Source organism: Hylaeus volcanicus, chromosome 8 (assembly GCF_026283585.1).
Source record: "Hylaeus volcanicus isolate JK05 chromosome 8, UHH_iyHylVolc1.0_haploid, whole genome shotgun sequence".
Taxonomy (NCBI): Eukaryota; Metazoa; Arthropoda; class Insecta; order Hymenoptera; family Colletidae; genus Hylaeus; species Hylaeus volcanicus.
In genome coordinates, this window is record NC_071983.1 from 3,164,535 (window position 1) to 3,186,850 (window position 22,316).

Sequence of the window (22,316 nt, forward strand, 5' to 3'; positions counted from 1 at the left end):
TTATTCTGTAAATATTATAAACGTGAACTTTACTTTCAATCTTTTTTTATATTTTTCCATATTGTTTGCATTCTGTGGTTTCTTGCACGTTCAAATTTCCTATAAATGCATATCCGCAGCCTATTTATAACTGTGGTTTAATTAAACAAATTTACTGGACCTTCTCAAGACCTCGCTTCAGATAAATATACAAAAATCTGCAATGAACGTGCGCAAATGCATAAATATGTTAAATGTAAAAGATACAATAAGCTGTGTGACGAAGGAAAGATTGAAAGTTGTATGGGCTTTCCTTTATAAATAAAGGCGCAGAGATAGCGTCTACATCTAATATCAAACACACGGATCTTTCACTTTATCTTTGAGGTTATGTCAGCTGATACGACGTATCGTTAAATCAAATCGCCAGGCAATCTGGCAGGCAACTCGGTCGTGTTGGGTTTGTTTTACCGCCAATTTCTCGCTTCTTAGACACGGCAGAAACGAATGGGACAGATTACATGGACGTAGGAGTTATTAAAAGGTTTCTAATTCAATTATAAATACGAGGTATCAGATTCTGTTGGTAATTTTTGGAAAACTATACGGTTCTGTCCCTGTAGCAGGCGTGGAAATTAATTCTGTGCCTCTAGATTCGATCCTTTGTAATTCTAGTTTGAACAGATACATTCGTTATTTCGGTACGTTAAAGTACACGTAACCTAAGTCGATTACTGTAGCGATCAAACACGCTGATTTAGAATAATAATTATAACAGTAATAAGTAAGAATAAGTAGCTAACAATTTCCGTATTATAACGGAGACCATATAATAACAAAACGACAATTAAATATTTCTACTCAAACCAAAGTTACAAATGATTGAATATAAAGGCACAGAATTAATTTCTACGTGTAATAAACGGGGACACGAGCACGTAACTCGAGGACTCCGGTGTACATTAATTCAGTTCACGCTTTTACAGAAACGTACAGAAATGCGCGGAACGCGGGATGTTATTATACCCAACCTCGAAGCTACCTATCACGACTAATTAAACAGCAACTAAACGGAACAATTTGGAGAAATGATCGAAGACGAAACGCGCGTGGCATATACAAAATGTACGTCTGAAGAATTCATACGGCAATGAAGGGAGAGATCAACAAGGTCTACGTGGACAGGAAGCGACAGACACAATAAACTGTATCGACAGCACAACGTGACAGATTAATGCGAGTTAGGTCGCCGAGATAAAATTGCGGGCACGTTGACGGTACGTCTCTCAAAGTAGACAGCAAAAGTGAAGAATTCGTTTCGTGCTTTGTATTTTAACCAACCGGATTTAGCTAAGTGATCGCAGAGACGGAATCACAGGGAAAACACACCGCGACTGACACATTCGCTTGTGTGTTATCAAACTTGCAACGTTTACACTAAATGAATCAGTACCTCGTATACTACAATATAGATGGACGGTTAATAACACAGTCAATGGGTTTCAGGGGATGTACACTGGAATTGGAAAGCCTATAAATAGATTCCGGATAGGTAAAGTGTTCAAATAAACTGTATATGTAGAGTAAAGTAATTTTCGCGTTTTCTTGATCCTCGTGCACGGATGTAACAGTCCACTTGATCTGTAAACCAGGATCATTCATTCTCGACACGTGTGAAAATTATTTTACAAATCTGAAAAAATTCATGTATTAGGTTGTCTGGAAAGTCCATGGCGATTTTTAGTAGGCGGTACATGTCTGAATATATCGGAATGGTTGGAAACAAATAACATGTGGACATTCGTTAAAAGGTGGAAAAATTGCGAAACAGAATGGTACGTATATAATTCAATAAATATATATCGAAATTCAAACGTGTCTTTAAATGTTTCTTAAAAATTGGCACGAACATTCTGGACAACCCAATAGATTCTTTAAAGCTTTCAAATCGAGTCTACAATGAAATAGTTTAAGAGTAACTTACAATGCCAGGGGGTTTGTCCCAAAGTACCTCTACTTTTCAAAACTCGGTATTTGAACGAGCCTGGTTTTCGGAGCAAGAGTGAACATTCCGCGGAACAATATGAAATAATAGGCGCATCGTCGAACAATCGCGTGCTTTTGTTTTTCGGTGATACGGATTGGAGAGAGTATCGGGAACGATAGAAAAAAAAAAAAAAGCCAAAAGCGCGTAGAGCGTGGATCGTAGACAGCGGTGAGACGAAGAAAACTCGCGGCGGTAGCGAACGTGTTAAACAGGGAAATCGCCATGGATCGAGAAAGAAGGAGTATTTGTCCGTCGTAAGACCACGGGGACGAGGGCGAAGAGAGGCCAGTGTGGCCAAGCCGGCTGGCTGTGTTTGCCGGGGCCCCTCTCACCCGACGGAGAGTAAAAGAGAGAGAGAGCAGCTGCGCCACCGAGAAAACTAACCGAACGGCCCTAACTGCCGCCGCCCGTCGCTCGTTACCCTTGCGTCTGCACACGCTTCGATTCCACGAGAACCGCGTATCAAGCGTAATTTAAACGGTGATTCGGTTCGATGGGAATCGACGGAAGACGCCGAGCGCGAGAGGCAGACCGAACGGTGCCGTCGAATCACCCATTTCGAACGTGAAAATAAGCGATACGCGCGTGGACACCGTTCACGCACGATCATCGACTGGCTGCCGTCGGTAGCCATTTTAATCGACATACTTGAGAAACACGTACTTTTTAAACCGGCGAACTCGCACACGATGATCCCGTAGCCGGAATGGCTGTCGCGATTCACACCTTAACACATACGGGACACTGTACGCACGGCAAATGTTACGATCGCGACGGACGGAACCGTGGGCGACGGCCGTCGCTACGTTTATTTTCGATCCGTCGGCCACCCGAACGTAACAATATCGACAGCACAAACGTTTCTCCCGTTAACTCGAGGATACGGTACGCGTCGCGTGAGCAAAAAACACGAAACGATGCAATTACGTCGTCGAAGCAGAGACGACGAGGACACAAGTTTCTCGAAGCCCGACGGGCAGCCATCTTGGGTAGGCACGGCCAACACTCGGCCGTTTCGCACGATTTTTCGCGCGCTGGAACGATGAATCGGTGGAAACACGGTGATGGGTCGATTCAGGGAAAAACCTGCTGTCGTACCATGACGTTCGGGTGTCCCTTCGTTCGTGCATAATCGAAAATAATTACGTGAAAAATAAAACGGAATAACACTGCGTACGGAGAAGATTATCGTTGTCTCACTCTCGCACTCTATCTCTCTCTTTCTCGAGCAGGCGGCCAGAACCGCTGGCCCGTATGCGTCGGGCGACGATTCGCGTGGCTCTCTGTTGGCCAGAATTTAATGTGAGGCGAATTGTCGTTACCTGATCGCGGTAGTTCCATGCATAGATCCACGGTGAGACACGCGAGAGCACGAGTCACTCAGGTACCGACACACAAGCCTCGCGTGTAATCACGATCACCAATTATCTCGCGACAACGGCGTCACATTTCACACAAATCAACAAAGGTTACCCACTTGACAAAGATGGCGGTCGCGGGGGTTACACACTGCGCGCACGCGGTGGGGAGCGCACTGCGCACACCGCGCTCTCGGCCACGGCGGAATCACGAAGAAACACGGTCGTAGCGGCACGCGTTCCCGTCGACCAATCAAACCGTCCACTTTGTCTCACACACTCTTGTTACCGGTCACACGTGCGTGCGTCGTGTTTCGTTGCTTCTCTCGCGCGCACACACAATTCCATATGTACACGGACCAGCAATCATGACGTGGTTCTGTATGTATACACGATACCCCGTGGGAGATTCAGGGAGTAAGGAGCTACGGAGCGCGGGTAAGCAGAAGCCGCAACGAAAGCGAATACTGAACCAGCCCGATATCGTGCCGAAGACTGTCGACTTATACGCGGCTTGTTGCCGTGTTACTGCCCCTGTGCTACTATGCTTCTACCACCACTATGGCCGCCCACTTCACGCTCGCTTTAACCATTCCCAATCGGCTTCTCGACGCGACAGCGCGCGCGACTGCTACGTGAACGATGCCGGGAGCATTGTCAACGAGCCTCCAGGGCTGTACCTGCCCCTTCTCGGGCCACACGACCATAAATAATAATAAAAGAAAATAATCGTCGATTTACTGTTGTACCTCTTGTCACTCCTTCGTCGCTTCGAACCACCCACTCTCTCGATACAATTGCCAGATGTTGCGGATTTAACTGCGTTTCTCCCCGTACTAATTGTTTTTTCATAACATTTGCTAGTTAAACGCGCAAGGTTGACCCTAAAAAAATTACTCGTAGTTATTACATTGTTTTCTTAAACGTAAAGCATTGAAATTTACAAGAGTCTGATACAAAACGGTACGAGATTAAAACGTATCACCATTTAAAACAGCACACCTAACGTCACCTGAATAAGAACATTCATTTATTTATAAAAGATTCGCATTTTTATTAAATATATGATAAAGGAGATTTTTTGAAAATAAATATCTCAAAACTGTTGATCGTGTGTATACGTATACGTTATATTTCGTACCTAATTATTTATTAAATATTTTTATTGTTCCTAATAAAATATATTTAAAAATAACTTTGAAAGGATCAGCGGTGTTTGTCTACGATCCTGATCGCGAGGGGCACGCCGTCACTTCTGCCACGGTACAGGCGAAATACACGCACACCATGCTGTGTGCAATTTCGTAATGAGATTATTGATTTTTTTAAGGGCCGCCCTTACCCCGACGTGTCTCGTCCACGTATGTCTTTATCGCTACATCTCTATCCTACTCTATGTATATTCTGCATTTACGTAGCGAATGACGCAGGCGTGCCACACGATCGCGATAACTGTTTTTCGACTAACATTATTTCAACCAGTGCTCTTACCTTTTACAATACTTGTAAGTATGTATTCGATGCAATGGCCACGCCGCAACTGATTGTATTGATTTTTTAAGTCCTGCATAAATTAAACGATTACAAGAATGTCTCCTTTAGATGACGTAATTGCATAATTTAAGATACCGATTAATAATCTATTACTAAATAAGAAATTATTGTAACGAATTGTTAATGTATCAATCTGTTCTTTCTTGTGTATACCTAGTTAAATAAAATTTATTTTATCGATTAAATTATTATTTGACCCAATTATCGATACGTAATCGAACGGTACCTAATATGTCGCTGAAATAAATATTCCACATTTAAGGAAATTAGGGTAAAAATTGTTAAGGCATTTATTAAGTACAGAATTTACAATTACTAACTGATTAAGAATTATCAAGGTGTAAAGTTAGGTTTCCCTTCGTAAGTACATCCAGATCTTTGTACGATTTGAGTTGCAGCCCAAATACCACATTTGGTACAGACTTCTATGCTTTTACCTTGTATAAGTTGGGCCAAGAAACCTGAAATAATAATAATATATTAATATCTTTCTAATCAATGTCTAATGCGTGCCAAAAACTTACCTCCTACAAATGCATCTCCTGCTCCATTGGTATCAACAACTTTTTCTTGTGGGAGTTTAATAGCAGGAACTTCTGTTACTGTATTATCTTTTGCTACAAGGATTTGTTCTGCACCCTGTGTTATCACAACAATTCTTGGCTTTTTTTTATTTACTTTCTCCATCTGTGACAGTTTTAAGGCTATTTCTTTTCTATCTGTAGTTTGGAAATCGTTAACTTTTGCAAAGGTATCTGCTTCAGTTTCGTTACCAAATAGTATATCAACATATGGAAGAGCAGCTAACATGGGAGCTTTATAAAATTCGCATAAAAATGGTGCACTAAGGTTCATCATAAACATTTTATTGTTTTCAAAAGCATGACGAGCTACCGTTTGAATTGTTTCTGGACTCACAGTTAAAAAAAATCCCTATAAATTGAAGTGTAAGATTCAATATCGGACATAATTTTAATAATAAATAAGGGATATACATATATATATTTTGCTTAACACATACAGAGACATAAATATATTCAGCCATTTCTAGAAGCTTTTTATTTTCAGTTTCTTCTATGTGAGAAGATGAAAAGCAATTAGCAGCAGCCAAATTTGCACACAGCGATCTGTGATTTCCAGTAATAACAACTGCACAAGTACCAGTAGGTTCTTTATTCGTATACTGATAGCGAACATTCAAACCAGCTGCCCGTGCTCTATCTTCTAAAATTTTTGAATACTTGTCTGTTCCAACGCAACCCATGTAAGTTGCAACTTTTGGTTTTTCCAAGAACCACTACAGGAAATTAGATCCATTATTTGTAATTCAATATACAGGTTAATCTAATATTAGTTTTTAATCAATTTACTTGTGCTACTCTCATAGTGTTTTGCACAGAACCACCAGCAATAAAATCTGCCTGATAGAGTTCTATTAATTCATCATACATGGGCTTGTGTTTTTCTTCAGCAAGAATAGCATCGTTTGAATTCAAACCATATTTTTTTAAAAAGTCGCTACCTACAGTTGCTGAAATATCAAGAAGGGGATTACCCATGCCCAGTAGGAGACCCTCCCTGAAATGTACCACAATTGTTATAGTAATCAGAATTAGATCTATAATCTAAAAAATGAAGATTATCATCCGAATTTAAATAACAAAATAAGTCGATACTCATGAAAAATACGAATTGATGTTTAACAAAATTTTATTTTAGGGTTCCCTACCCTCGTGTCCCGATCCTGAATATTGCATAACCTGAATCTTTTCTTCCATCACGTGCTTATGAATTTAGAGAATATAAACTACAATAATTATTGCACGTAACAACAATTAAGAGAAACTACACGAATTACACTGTCGCGGATTCGTAAACCAAACATTCATAACACATAAAACGGATGACATTATCGAATGTTTGATGCAATTTAGCGAGCACATGATCAAAGCACGCGTGCAAAACATAACCTCTCCGAATACTTAGACATAACCTATCAATTTCAATGACATGATCGATAACATATTCGACAAAGCCATGGACAAAAATCGTGAGGTGGATTACCGTAAGTCTCGCGCCATTTGAACACGACTTTCGTTTGTTTGTAGATAGTTCCAAAGGTTCCGTACACGTATGGCGACGGTGCGCCACTGAATTCTGCAGAACAATTCCGTGCTTCACGACGCAGGGTCAAATGACATCACGTGGATTTTTAGCAGAATTTACATAAGAATATTATCAATCTCTACGTGAAAAATGAATTTCATTCTAAAGTAGTCTTATCTCACGATAAGAGCAACGTTTACTTATGAATGGATTTCGTCACTCGCTCCGGAAAATCACTTCATCTTTAGACCTACTTTATTTAAACGGAAATGCAAAAATATATATCTCACACGAATATTTTATGAATGACTGATCATAGATATTTTTCGTGTACAAACATACGTTGAACTTATTTTTAATATATCGCGTAAATCTTGGAACTGATGCGTAAATTAAATTCTTTGAAATCTACACGTAATTCACAACACTTATAATGTAAGTCGGATTATTTTTCAATTTCTCGTCTATACATGCAATGCACTACGTTATCTATCTTACGCAATTAGACTACTAGTGGGGAATAACTCAAACCAGAATAATGTATTCACGTTGATGTGTGTCAGGTCCTTGGAAAAGCACACATATATTTACTACTTACTCGTTCTTTTCATTTTACAAAGTATACACACTCGGTATGTTTTATCGTTGCTGTTGATATGAAGCAAGAATATTGGAGGCCTTTATAAATTTAGCGTTACATATATATTTTTTAAGAAAAATACAGTACGACTTCTATTCGGTTGCTACAATGTTTTACAAATTACATGCATCGAAATGCTTCCTTGTTATATAACATATATTCTCTAATATTTCGTTCATCGAAAATGAAGACTTTACAGCGAACCATACAGGGAAAATCATTCCGATCATTTTTGCGAAGTCATCTGTCTGAATCTCCCAAGATGATGACGCATACTATCAGCATCTTACCTGAATCTTTCACGCATTACTTACCACTATATGTATATCTGAACGATTAAATGCGCGATACTTAAAAAAAGAAAATATAATAATGCAAAAAGTATGATGCATTACACAGTTTTGAAATCAGTTATTCTGCTAATAACTCCGTATACAGTTGCGATACATTGCTGATATATATAATTTGAATCGGTTTACGGTAAACAAAAAAAATGAATAAAACTGCGTGTAATACGTATCGCGAACATCGCAACAGAGATCGACGGCGCAAGCGCACGAATCAACCGCGCGAAAAATCAATTGCGCGCGTCTATCGTCGCGCGTTCAAATATCACGCGACAGAGAGAAAAAAAAAAACAGAACAGACAACGGAGGTAGAAATTGGTAGAAGTTCCGCATGGAGAAGAAGTACTCGTTTTCATTTACGATACCTTTGCGTTCCCCCGCGCACAGCAGAGAAAGACATTTACACAAAATCCAATCGTTAGCAAGATAGAGAAGAAGTGTTGGAAGTGTGAAATCGCAGCGTCTCGCCACAGCCAATGTTAGAGTTTAGTCTGGACCTATATTCGCACATACGAAGTTCTTCGTATCGCAGGATTCACAATGTGCATGCGTGTGCGCTCTACCGCATCTCCTGAGAAAGAAAACATTGGCTCTCAAAGTGTTCGCCAAGGCAGAGAAAAAACTGAATGAAATTTAATGCTGTCAGACAGAAGAGAGAACACCGGTTTTTTTCATTTTATTTTATTATTATTATTTTTTTTTTTTTTGCTTTCGTGTTACTTTGCTTTCTTACGCAGAGATCATAATGATGAGATACTGAAAGGCTGTTGGAACTTGCCTTGATTACGACGTGGTTTCGCACCCCATATTTCTGCCCAATTGGGGAACACCTCTGTCGGCTGCGGTGTGCCATCTCAATGGAGCACAGAGTCCTGGTCGACAATTACCTCTCGCCACATGGGACACGTTGACGGGACCACCTCTCTCACCCTCGCACTCCGTACTCGAACATCGTCAAAGCCCACACAGCTCCTTCCAAGTATTGTCCAGAAGCGCTTGGGGTAGGGGGTTATCGTGTCCTATATCATACATCACATTACAATACGCATAGTGTCTTTTAACATTTCCCTGTGGCGCGTCTCTCTATCACTCTTTGGTAATTGGCAACCGACGACCCGGCGACACGAGACACGTTTTTTTTTTTTTCCGTCGCGCGTGTGAAGAGGATTTACACGTCCCGGTTCTGCAGTGCGACTATTATACTTCGGTGGTCACACACGCATATTATAGATATATATATATATATACATATATATCGTCGTCCCGATTTCTACCGGTCGATCTCTTTCTGCGCTTCCGTTTTTCCGTTTTTTACTTTTTTTTTTTTCCGCCGATATCTTCCGGTTTCTATGGCCCGTTCCGTTTCTCAAAAGTCGCGTATCTCCGTTGTCTATCGCCCAGCGACTGATAAGCTCCACGTGTATTTTTATATATATATATATATTTTTTTTTTTTTTTTTTATTATTTATTCGTGACGACTCTGTCGAGGGACTCGTTCGTATACGTGCTTGCGAGGGTCCGGAGGAGGCGTGCGTCCCGATAGTTCTCGTTTTTTTTTTTTTTTTCGTCGACCTTTTCTCGGTATATGCATGTATTCCCGACGCCAACCGACGACGCATTTGGACTGACCGGTTGCAACGTGTTTTTTGAGAATATTATCGAGACTACCAACTGCCATTAATCGTTACGTCCGTAAGGTCACGAAGGAGGTTGTGTATGTGCATTTTGGATCACCGCAGTTTTTTTTTTTTTTTTTTTCCTATCCGACGTTACACACGTCCGGTACAACCGTAATCTTCGAGACGACTTGTATTAGCGGATCTCTCGTCGTCGACCGGTGCGACGAAGCTGTGGTCTCCTTATGTTCAAGTTTCGCACGACGCACGTGTGTATAGGATCTATGCGTACCGATCGGGCAAGTTCCGTCTTTTTTTAAATTTATTTATTTTTTTTTTTTTTGTTATTTTTTAATCAGTTTTCAGTCCGTCGGTTACACGCGCAGCCCGGGCGAATATTCACCTTCGTGTTCACGTGTTCCTAATTACGTAACGCTCGGACGTATATAGACGCACACCCATCCACGTTTATGCGAGCAAAGATACATGTTTGTCCGTCGGCGGAACAGAGAAACGAAAGGTTGTCGGGGAAAGAACTCTCCTCGGGGACGAATTTCGGCGACGAGCTCCGTTCCTAAATTTCTCTCGTGTCTAGACGCGTGTCCTGCGAGTGAAATTCCAGAGTATTTTGCGGCTAACACTAGCGAGTCGATCCGAACTTTGCGCGTCGCATCCATAGTGGAACTCGACATTTTTTGGCAGGAGTCAAGATTGTGTCTCGACACCGAACCTACCACAGAGGGTTGAATTACGGAACTCGCAAAGTTCGATCTACAGACGATTTCTGTGAAGGGAATAGTTACTTGGTTTCTGTCTCAACTTTACAATAGATTCGTCTTCACGACGTAACAGTACAGTAAACTTCCGAATAACGCTTAACGTAAAGTATGAAGCGCGTTATACGGGAGTCTCTGTGTTTCTAACGCTTACGCGACCGAGGAAACGACTACTACTGGCTTTTCCATTTCCTTTCCAGAGTTTTCAACGAGTCTCGCTAAGAAAATGTAGACGCATTGTTAGGATACGAAAGAATCGGTGAAGTCGGTTCGTTTACAATTGAATTGACGTGTAAGTAAACCTTTGTGATTTATTGAAAATAAAGGGAACGAGGATATATTCAAGGTACCGCGTTCAATTCGACGCGCAACGACGCTTGAATATTTGTCACAGAACGTAGAGGCAAAAGAATGAATGGATTATCGAGATTTAAACGAGCGACTTCTGGAGAGACCTGCAGAGCGTAGAGATATACTCTTGTTCTTAGTTTTCGAAAACAGGTCCAATTTACAAGCGATCAAGGGTACGAATTTCGAGTCGCTGACGATTCTGTAGAAATGAATTCTGTGCCTTTGTAACTTTGGTTCAAGTAGAAATATGTAATCGCCATTACCAACCTCATTGGTTCTCGACCTCATGATCATTACAATGTGTATGTATGTACATAGGAGAATTACTAGCTATAGATTTTTGTTTCACACTATCGTTTCAATAGATTACAAGTGTGCTTGATAATTACAATAATCGTATTGATAATAACAATAAGCAAAATTGAGTGGCTATTAAAGTTCGTACAGATACACTGCAACGACCGTCGGGTTGAGACTTTAACGTGCCAAAACGACGAGTAAATACATCTGTTTAAACAAGAGTTACAAAGGATCGGATATAAAGACACAGAATTAATTTCTATACATCTAATAATATTCAGACACTTGGCAATTTAACTTTGTATTACGAACTACAAATCGCAAAGTGTCCCGGTACTAAATGTACTCGGCTAAACATCTACAACGATTTACAGAATGTTACACTGCAACGTGAGTACCAGAAACGAGAGAATAATAAAGAAATAGATATTTGGATCCTGAACGATGTTCTAATTCAGACAGAGAGAAGGGAAGGACTCGGGGACGTCGAAGTCGACGGTACAAAGGGATGATCGAGGCAAACTCGTGGACGAGGACGTAAGGGCGAGAGCGAGATATCGAAACGCGTTCATAGATCGGGGATGATCGTGGCCGATCGCGCGAGGCCATAACGCGCGACGCGCAGGAAGCCAGCGAAGCGCGCGCGTTCGATCACGCGAACCGACTACGAAACAACGCTCACTTTTGCTGTTCTTTTTTCTTTTTTTTTTCTTTTTTCTACGCGAGTCTCGCGCGGATAGGGTTACGGACGAGGGCTGGTTTTCTGGCTGATCGAAGAAGAAGGGGGGTGGACTTTGAGAAGCGGCGAAAAAACGGTGAAAGTGAGAGATAATTAAAGAACACGTCAACGCCGTTTTCCTTTTTGTTTTGTGAATTCCACAAGTACATTGTTATTACATTCGTTTTTCTTTAATCCATTATCATTACGATTATCATTATTAATTATAATTATCATTGAAAACACGGGTCTTACCAACGAGAAAAAAAAAAAAGAGGAAAATAATATTGGTCTGTGGGGGGAGTAGTGGAGATAAAAGAAAATGAATAAAAAAAAAGAAAAAAAATCCTCGAGAGGAGAGAAGTATTACACCATCGACGTGTGTGTATACGCTTGCTCGAAAAAAAAGAAAAAAGAAGAAGAAACGAGAAACGGTGATCATCATCGTTATTATTATACGTATAAGCTTAAACGGAGCGCACTTGCGGTAACCGCAATTAATTCTTCGGTAATTCTTTACGTCAATTAATCCTAGTATGTTAATAAAACGGTATTATTACGTTACTACACGCTAACGATATAATGTTCGCACGACCCGCTTAGGTTCCCATACAGAATCGACGCATCATCATCCTACGAATAATCTACGGTGTGTGGTATCTCCAATTTGTAACTTTTTATGTATTTCTCTCTTTCTCTCTCTCTCTCTCTCTCTCTTATCGATTTTCATAATCTTTATTTCGTCTTGTGTCCTCGAAAGAAAGACTGCGAAGGTGTGCACGATCTTTTGTTTATACTCTATGTGTGTGTGTGTGTACGTGTACGTAGTTTGTATTACGTGTATATAAATTGTCTGTTAATTGGGACGACGCTATTAACAACGAGATATAGAGGAGAAAAAAAAAATGCGTTCGAGAGTTCACAGTGCACGGTTTCCGTGGTTGGTCGGATGGAGAAACGAAATTACGGGGAGAAAAAAATTTGCGATCGACCGATCACACGCACAATTGTATCGTTCTTGTCCTGAGCCGACGCCATATATTGCATGATCCTCGACAAACACGCTGAGCAGCAAACGTTTCGTGTCTCGCATAAGATAATAACGTTCCTTTCTTTTTGTTTGTTTGTTTTTTTTTTTACAATTATACTTTCACACGCATCACGGAAGTCCGTTTGGTTGAGCAAAACGTACCGTACGGAATAGCTACTCGAAAATCATCGTCGCGACGTTCCGCTTTATAAGAAGTGAAACAAAGGTATAGTTCTCACACGATGCTCCGATTTTGTGATAGCGACGCGTTACGAAGCGCAGCCGATCGCACAAAAGGGGTTGGTGTCTTTCTTTTCCATCTATATCCATAAAAAAAAAACGTAACTAACAACGATTCTCATACGTTCAGATACGTAACATGAACAAAATTCACACAATACCGGCTATCACGTCGGTCTTCGAAAGTAGAGTGTTTCCTCCAGGTACACGACCCGATCGACTGTGTTTTCGCAAGGGGTGAAAAGAAAGCACGTGAATTGTGTCCACGGATGGAAGGCAAAGCAGGCACGCGTGCGCGTCATCGTCACAGAAACGGTCATCTCAAAAAATCGTCGACGCGGTGTTGTGTTGTTTAGCGTCGCCAAGCATCGTCCTACCAAAACGTTCTTCGAGCTCTTTACATTCCTCGATTACCTTCTAAACGAGAGAAACGACGGTTGTCGTTTCGCGGTGGAAAACTGACCGCCGTGAATCGACACGCGATTACATATATATATATATTTTGATGACGAGTAAACAGGGTTCGAAAGATTCACTCGGTAGGAGGATGCTATATATCGTCGTCATCATCTTCTTACATCGAAGAAAACGCCTACATACGATTAAACGGCGGTGTCTCGTCGATTACGAGGTTAAATTACGGAAAGTCTGTCTAACACGACGGGGAACGAATATAATAAGCGACGTGCATATATCTTCGTGGAACAAGGGAGAACCGGACCGGAGTGAAGAGGGGAAACGTGTGTGAGATAAGGTCTAGCAAGATTCGACGAAAATCCGGCTCGTGTTTTCTGTTTGCTGCTTAATTTTCTCGTCTGGCTTTTTCGGATTTTTTTGTTTGTTTCTTTTCGTGGTATTTTTTTTTGTTTGTTTTTTTTTGTTTTCTTTTCTTTCTTTTTTTTTTTCTCGTCAAAATATGCGCACTGACGGCGAGGGATTGGTACATGTGTTTTTTTTTTTGTTTTTTTTTTCTGTTAGAGTCAGCCGATTATAGTAGATCTTCGCGCGTGCAGATCGACAGACGGCCAAGAGTATCTCGGTCCCGAGGCTTCCTGCTAGCGACAGACAGACCCGACAGACGACAGACAGACCGACAGACCGATCCGAGCGAGCCCGACGCGACGATTTAGTATGGTGCGAACCGGCGCGACGGCGATGGCCCTCGTAATCCCGGTCTGGTAACCAAAATGAAGCAGCCACGTCAGTTACACGAGGTCGAGACAGAACGATTTTAATACACGGACTAAGAGAGAGGAGCAACTTGTGAGACACAAAGAGGGCGGATAGGTAAGTAGACAAGGGTGGCACTGTGAAAAAGAAATAAAATTATACTGTATCGACAAACGGAGAGAATTGTATGTGGTGTGAGTCGTGTACCAAGGTACAAGGGTTGGTTCGAGAAATTGGAGGAGGGAAGGTGGTTCGAGAGGAGAATTGTTAATAGGAGATAAGCAACAAAGGTCGGGTGGTAAAACTTGCTTTCTTAACCACGGAGAGTACGTTCTTCCTCGTTTTTCTCGCTAACGTTACTATTTTCTCGCCGACAACGATAAGGACAATTTTTTTTCGCGAGTACATCACAAAATCGCGGTCGCTCCCTTCCTTACGAAACGAGTCGCTGTATCGGCAATGTTCCGATCGAGACAGAGTCCCCGCGCTCTACGCGAACGCAATCGTTGGACAGCGAATCCCGTAAATAATTATACTTTTTACGATTCAATTACCGATTTATACGTCGAAACCTGGTCGAGTGACTCTCTCGAAGGGAATACAGAGACGATTCAGGCAGCGCGACGTAACGCAAAGAAGAGGGCCAAAGATGGTTAATAACCGAACAATTGACAGTCGTACACCGGAGTAAACGTTTCAACGATTTGGGCTGGTGTGTGACCCATCGGCACGTCTACTTACCTACGCTCTTCAAATGAATCTCGGCTGAAGTCCTCGTACATGCCTCTACTATAAACAGCGGTATAATAAATAATCGAGTCTACGAATGGTCAGATCAACATATACCATACTTGCTCCCTTGTCCAAGGCTTAACTTTGTGAATTAGTCCCTGTATTTTCAACGTGCAAGATTACACATGATACCGCGTGCTGCCTAATATGACTGTTAAGAATGGTCGGGAATTGAGAAACAAGCTGCTGCGATACGGTGTATATACCTGCGTAAGCGGTGCACGAAACAGTTTGCCGATTTGGCGAGAGATACGAGTTAACAATCCCTTCGAATAGATTTTGTACAAGGATTACTTTCCCTTTCAGACGACCCATCGTACTTCTAAACATCCATACAACGATGCGCTACGTTTCCCCGTGTCCCTTACGATTCAGCAGCCGTTTCACGGCGCCGTATACCTAGAAAAACATCGTCGCAAGCAGTGTGCGTGGCAAATCTATACGCTAGAAGACGCTACCAAACCATCGATACACGCTACTGAAACGGGAGAGTGTGTGTCAGCGAAGAACGATACCGCTGTAACACGAAGTACCTGTACAAACCTCGAATGTTCGAATGTCAACGAAACAGGCGTATGCGGTGGCCCATTCATAGGAAACCGAAATGAAACATTCTGAACGTATGAATCGAGAATCGTCCGTTGGACTCCTTCTATCGATATATAAATCAAACTACCATTATCCTGCATGGTTGCCTATGGTTAAATTACACCTAGAGAATTTGAATGCAAAGCAGCGACGAGTATTCCCCCATCCACTTTATTTGATACGAGGTACAATCGTTAGAAATTTGTGGTCGAATTAATAAATACACGCGTGTAATGTACAAGATACGTAGGCGTTTGGTCGAATATGAGATTTGTTTTTCTTTTCGTTTCGTTTCTTTTTTTTTTTTTTTTTGCCCAGTCATATGAGGCAGGCAGCGTTAGACTGGATTTTTAACCCATGCGACTTTCAAAAAGTTACAAATTCGTGAACGAGCCGTTTGCAGCCCAGGCTGGGAACATGTAGGATAAATAAGGTAACGTGCAACAACAAACTCAAAGTATTCAGAACGATTGAGAAGTTCAATCAACTGTTTCTCTATTTGAAAGTTTTTTGCGAGTGGATTTACATACATGAAAAGCTTTGAACCTCGCGAGTAGAAGTCAGCTTCAAGAACTATGGATCGTAATTTCGGTGCATGTATAGCAATCGCGTGTTCGTACTAAGTTTTGTGCGACATCGCCTCGCATCCTTTGTCTTTGCGTTAGGATTTTTTTCTTTTTTCTTTTCTTCTTCTTTTTTTTTTAGTTTTTGTCTATATGGGGCCGGTTTCATGAAACTTCCGTGACAAAATAAACATCTTAGAACTTGAAGCGCACTTTAAACCAAATCAACGCAATCGCGCTCGATTTACCAAACGACATTGAAATTTCTGATTGCATAAACGGTGGTTCGATACAATCACACACAATTAAAAGGAGAAAAAGAAAAGCAACGATCGTATCTTACAGCCAATAACGTAAAAGAACGATAAAAATTCTTTGTCAGTAACAGCATCGAAACAAATTACCAACGAACCAAATGAGATCTTTAATCGACGATTTGAAGCAATACTTAAACACACGTGAGCGTCGTACCACCCGTTTCTTTTGTTCGTGTGTACAACTTTGGAAAGTATCTCTTCTGAACCGCTATACGCGATGGAACTCCCGAGATGTTCTTTATATACTAAATTATATATATATTTACGTGTTTACTTGTAGACAAAAAAGAAAAAAAAATATATATATAATCGTGATCTAGGATATTTGTCCCGAGTCAAGTACACCGAAAACTAATACACGAAAAAAACGGGCCGTTTTTTGTTCTTGCAAATTTTATATAACAAAGCGTGTCTATGAAACTGGCCTTAAGAACTATTAGAAACGCCGATGTACAAAAACTTACTGTCCAATTCGTCTGGAGAGCTGGTTTCTACTTACGAGACGTTTCAAAGACAATCGATAGGCGCCGTTCCTGAAAATCGCGCCAGCCCTTTTTTTTTTTTTCTATCTACAGCGGTACGAGAGTTCGTTAAAATTGTAGATCGCATCCTGGCTCGCGGTAGTGCGATCAAGAAATCTAGTTCGCATTCCTTAGGAACGTTTCTTCATCCCAGGCCTCCGCGCCACTCCCGGTTGAGTGATGTACGTAATAGGGAGCGCTTGAAACACAAAGGATTCATAAGAGACATACAGGCCAATCTCGCAGTTAACGCCATGGATCAAGAGAGTCTATGAACAGGGACATCCCTAGAAGAGCAGTCGACATGTTCAAGGTACGATCAGTCGAGACCCGGATATCTTTTTTCGTTTCTCTCTCTCTCTCTCGCTCTCTTTTTTTTTTATCCGTCATTCTTTTCGGTTGACAACCGCGGTGAAATTGGAAGCGGCCCGATGTACAAACGCGCCAGCGACAAGAACGAGGCATGACTACTCGCTAACAAAAGTGGTCAAAGACTTACTCTTGCACGACTTGTACGTTGGCCCGGGACTGTCTCTCTAGGGTTGCCCGCATTCATGGACAAAGATGGTACGCAGCCTGAGGTGCACTGAAATTTAGAATGTACAGAAACGTCCAAGCGTCATATAATAACATTTGTACTATGCAGACTCTGCACTCATGTGGGCATCGGGTCGACACTCGTACTTAATGCTTTTAGAATTGATTTACCGTGATCCAAAGTAAAGCAACGGAACAAAGAAAATAAAAAACGATACGCGCGCAATATTATCAAATAGGTAGGGAAATATAACGGAGATGTAATAACGGATCAACTTTTAGACCAAAGAACCAAATGCAATAAAAGGGTGATGATGTCTCTACGTTAAAAAAAAAACAAAATGATCATCGCGCCCTGTTGCCGATAAGAACGATCAAAATTTTGAGAGCAAGAGCAAGACATGGAAAAAGAAGATCGATAATTTGTAAGAAAAACGAAGAATATACGATATAGAATAGTAAGTATGTCGACGAATCACCGAACCCCAATTCGCATGAGCTGTTAATCCAGCCTGGAACGTTCACAATGTTAAGTCGGACGAATGGGCAGTCGGTACGATGGTTCTACTCACCTGAACCGGCCGTTGTTGCCACTCGGAGGGGGTGATCGGCGGCTGAACATTCCGTACTCGTTACCACGGGAGAAGCCAGTGTCGCGCATGGATCCCATACCTAGAGGAGGCATAGGAGGCATTGGGTCTCGTCTTGGGGGTAGAGGTGGCATTGTCATTGGTGGAAAGTCAAGCCCGCACATGGAACTTCCCATGTCACAGGGCCCTGTCATACCCGTAAACCGCCTCTCGTAGAGGTCCCTGGTGTCCTCGAAGCCCCTCCTGTCGTAGTAGCTTTCGTAATCCTGTTAACAAACAAACCAACGCGATGGTATGAATAATCTGTTTCAACCAACGTTCGCTAGTGTTCTCGTATCGAACGATATTTCAAACAATTAATGAAAGGATGCTACTTACTCCAAAGCGGCCACCACCCATCAACCGGTCCCGAAGGAACGGTGGTGGCGGCGGTGGAGGGTACGGGTCGCGTCCAAACATTCGGTCTCTGTATCCGTTCCTATCCGGTCCTCCTCCCATTCCTCCTTTCGGGCATTCCTTGGACCAATGGCCGCCGCGACCGCATCGATAGCATTGCTCAGGATCACCCATTCCTGGCCTCTGTCGTACTCTGCTCGTGGAGATTTGAACCTTCATCGGCTGTCCATCGACCATCTGTCCGTTCAGCTCCTTGATGGCGTCGTTGACGTCACCTGTTGCTTCTAGATGGACGAATCCATAATTTCTTACGATATCGCACTCTACAACTGTGCCGTATTTGGCGAAAAGTTCGCGCACTTGTGGCGCTTTGGTGTTGTCTGTAAGGTTGCCGACAAATATTTTGGTCGTAGGAGTGTTGGGACCCTTGCGACTCTTTGCAGCCTCGCACTTGATCGGCTGACTATGAACTATATGTCCATTCAAATTCTGTATCGCATTTCTCCCTGCCTCCTCGTTCTCCATATGCTGTTGGAAACAATACAATTGTTGTATCAGAACGAGCAAACGTTACAAAGATTCCAAATAAAAATATGCACCCCCCCCCCCCCCCCCCGTCGCCATCCCAACGATACATTTAAAACAATAGTACTGGCCCGTAAACATCGAAGAAATAAAAAAGACTTACCACAAATCCATAATTTTTCACCACGTCGCACTCTACGACCTTTCCGTATTTCTCAAATAACGGTTTAATGTCAGCGTTTGATGTCTTGTCGGCTAAATTACCGATGAAGATTTTAAACGTGCCAACACTACTAAAACCCGGCATTTTCGGCTCGTTCTAGAACCTAGTTCCGAAAAAAAGAAAATAGTTCGAATATTATTTCTTATTCATTAATGCAACGTCTTCGACAGAGTTACGCGTCATGGTAGAAAACATATGCAGCGACGCTTCGCAACGTTTATGATTTCTCTACAAGTTTCTGTTATTTTCTATTAAATCTCCCTATAATACATTTTTTAAATCGATTATAATACGTTTAATAAAGGACAAAATACGTGTCTCGTAACTATACTGTGCACATATTACTACGCCACTCCGAAGAGTCCAAAAGTAATCCGCGTTAAAAGTTAGACCGTTACACCATAAAGCACCCTTTCCGCATCGAAACGCAATATCCACGTGTATTATCTAATCTTTTTAACTTTACACGTAACAACGCGACCTAAACCGGGTCTGAACTACGAAAATGTCGCAAAGGATGTTCGATGGCGACGCGGCGATTGTTTAGATTCCCCCTCTAGTGCTTCCTTCCACCATTTTGCTAACGATCTAAGTTTTCGAATTTCGAAGGTCGTGGATTTCGCCCGAATATTCAATCCCCGTGCTTAACCGAAAACGAAAGAAACTGTTCGCGTGGTTTCAAATAGCTACGAAACACGAATTTTATCATTTTTGCTCGAACAGGACGATCAGGACCTAACGAAATCGTGAATATTTGGTACGCCGTGAAAGTACGCAGTACAGAGAGCGTACCGACCTTGTCGAAATGGCGCACGAATTTTACGAAGCGTGTATAATTAAGTTTTCCTCTCGATCGATACCCGCACTCTTTACGGTCACACACGTTGCGCTCTTTGTAGCACTCACCAAAGGTTACTATACGGAACAGTGTATCAATCAACGATTTTTAACCGACGCCGATGTCGGGGACACACGCACGACTTTACACAAGAAAACGCAATCTAGCAATGGCGTCTTACTTTGCCGCATTCGCTTGCTCGAGATGGTGGCGACATTGCAGTCGCGTGAACACCAACCGCCACCAAGCGGCGATAACGAAAACTACCTCAAAGATCCATGGCCAATCTAGGAAGCATATATACTCTAGAGATATACTTTTTGTTGTATATACATTTGAGCACGTGTTAACTTTAATGCAACAATATTTACATTTCTATTTCGATAAACATTTGAATATTTGTTTTATATATACAAACAATTGACTCGAGAGGTTAAAATTTAATTTAGCAAACCGTGATACAACGAACCAAACGAAGCGTTCAGAAACCTATCGCTAACGCACTTCTAGAGTGTGTTCCATACGTAGCACTTACGCGAAAATTGTTTTACCAAACCTTACCGATGTTCTTCGTAAATTTCTGCAACTACTGCGAAGATACCATAGAAATTATACATGAGAAATATTCATTGCTCTTTAGACGGGATAGACTTACTTTCCATTCTTAGAGCAAAGCATTTATGCAAGACTATTGTGTTAGAAAGTTCAAGAATATATCAACTGTTTGACTGCTTGTAGCTCACCGGTAACCGGCTTTTGCCGTGCTTGCATAACTACTAACGCTTGTGAAGTTCAAAGCAATCGTGAGACACTATGTAAATTAATAAATGCGCTAAAAAATAAACGAACAGTACGGAATTCGTAGAGAAATTAAGCTATTAATTATGAAATATTAATATTTCTACTTATACATATAAGTACTCTCGCAAGCTAAAAATAATTGGGAGAATGCAACACCATCGCAAAATTGCATATTATTAACATATAATATTGCATATTGTTAGAATACGTAGTGCCTAAATGGCATAACTAAAAGATCTGCAGATATACGTTGGTATACGTTTTCGAAATAAATTCACTGCGGCATTTCTCGCATTCCGTTTGCCAAAATTGCTCGTAGTAAAATTAGCGTGGAAAATTATCGTAACGCATAGAAACGAATCTTTGTACTATCGCCAACGTACGACGAAAAAAAGATGTATATAACGCGACTCGAAACATTATTTAGTTGGTCAATGACACGTATCGATAATTTAACATATTATGCGTGAACGATTGTCAAGCATTGATCAATTTTCGTGTATTGTTAAAAGCAAAACAAAATATCGAAAAAATTACGCTTTCAAGAACTTGAGAGACGCGAAATGGCGTGCCTTCGGCATCCTTCATGCGACGCTATTATATCCACGCAAATACTGAGATGTAAATACAATTTTATGCTCACATGCTATTATTAAACGATAATGGATTAAGTAGAAAGTACTTAAGGGATATCTAAGCACTTACCAAGTCAGTATTTTCGTAAAAGAACGCGATAAAACACGACACGATACCACACGCTTCCCGAAGTAAAAAATGGCGAACCGAAACAGACCGGGAAGTAGAAAGCGGCGTCCCTTCCGACGTAAAACTCAGTGTCGCCAACATACGAAAGAGAAATTTCTCTATCGTCGCTTGGTACACCCTAGTACACCGATATCAAAGGTACTAACAGATACTAAAAAAAAAAACATGTCCTATTTCAGAAACAATTTAATTGCATTGTAATTTTTAGAAAAATTCATACACATTAAAAGAAATTATACTTAAAAACCATTTAAATTGAGAATATAGCGATACATTTGGTAAACGACACTTCCCTTCTTGCTTCATCCATAATCATAACCATAATCCCCATAATGTACACAAATTTTTGAAACCTCTACAGAAATGTAAATTTATTTTTAAAATGAAGCTGCAAACTTAATTTTGTTAAAAATATTTGTCATGGTGTGTACGATCTCATAATTAAAGGAATTGTAATACTGTCTAGATATTTTCGATTTATAGTTCGTGAAGCTTTCATCCGACCTGCTAATTTTTTTGTTCTCGTATGAATAATATGCAGTAAAGTGCACGTAAGGAGTAATTGATCCCTCGACGTATATATTGTCATATATTCGCAGAAATCTTGTACAAACAGCATTGTATACA

At 41.2% G+C, this 22,316-nt stretch overlaps 3 protein-coding genes across 18 annotated transcripts in view; all 3 read right to left on the bottom strand.

Moving 5' to 3' along the window:
- The window catches only part of LOC128881349 (histone acetyltransferase KAT6B-like), a 29,511-nt gene extending 24,426 nt beyond the window's left edge, over positions 1-5,085 (bottom strand). The window contains exon 1 of one of the 4 annotated variants that reach the window (XM_054132299.1): positions 4,134-5,085. The gene's annotated coding sequence lies outside the window, so the exon portion shown is untranslated. The other 3 variants (XM_054132298.1, XM_054132302.1, XM_054132300.1) reach the window with 3 other exon arrangements.
- A 119-nt stretch (positions 5,086-5,204) lies between these two features.
- Positions 5,205-8,572, bottom strand: LOC128881361 (uncharacterized). 2 transcript variants are annotated; one of them, XM_054132329.1, is made up of 5 exons: positions 7,003-8,572; positions 6,309-6,516; positions 5,960-6,235; positions 5,463-5,871; positions 5,205-5,399 (listed from the first exon to the last, which is right to left on the bottom strand). In XM_054132329.1, the coding sequence occupies exons 1-5, from the start codon at positions 7,017-7,019 to the stop codon at positions 5,272-5,274; spliced, it is 1,038 nt and encodes a 345-aa protein (XP_053988304.1). In that variant the 5' UTR covers positions 7,020-8,572; the 3' UTR covers positions 5,205-5,271. The 2 variants fall into 2 exon arrangements, with proteins under 2 accessions (XP_053988304.1, XP_053988305.1); XM_054132330.1 differs by lacking the exon at positions 7,003-8,572 and adding an exon at positions 6,668-6,976.
- A 149-nt stretch (positions 8,573-8,721) lies between these two features.
- On the bottom strand, positions 8,722-21,777 carry LOC128881360 (RNA-binding protein lark). 12 transcript variants are annotated; one of them, XR_008458050.1, is made up of 7 exons: positions 20,082-20,306; positions 19,226-19,388; positions 18,520-19,065; positions 18,338-18,407; positions 18,124-18,223; positions 17,514-17,600; positions 8,722-9,050 (listed from the first exon to the last, which is right to left on the bottom strand). XR_008458050.1 is itself a non-coding variant. In XM_054132326.1 (7 exons), the coding sequence occupies exons 2-7, from the start codon at positions 19,367-19,369 to the stop codon at positions 14,307-14,309; spliced, it is 972 nt and encodes a 323-aa protein (XP_053988301.1). In that variant the 5' UTR covers positions 19,370-19,388; positions 20,082-20,308; the 3' UTR covers positions 12,909-14,306. The 12 variants fall into 12 exon arrangements, 8 of the variants coding, with proteins under 8 accessions (XP_053988300.1, XP_053988301.1, XP_053988296.1 ...); XR_008458048.1 differs by lacking the exon at positions 8,722-9,050 and adding an exon at positions 12,909-14,238; XR_008458049.1 differs by lacking the exon at positions 8,722-9,050 and adding an exon at positions 12,909-14,370.
- Between the last annotated feature and the right edge of the window lie 539 nt (positions 21,778-22,316).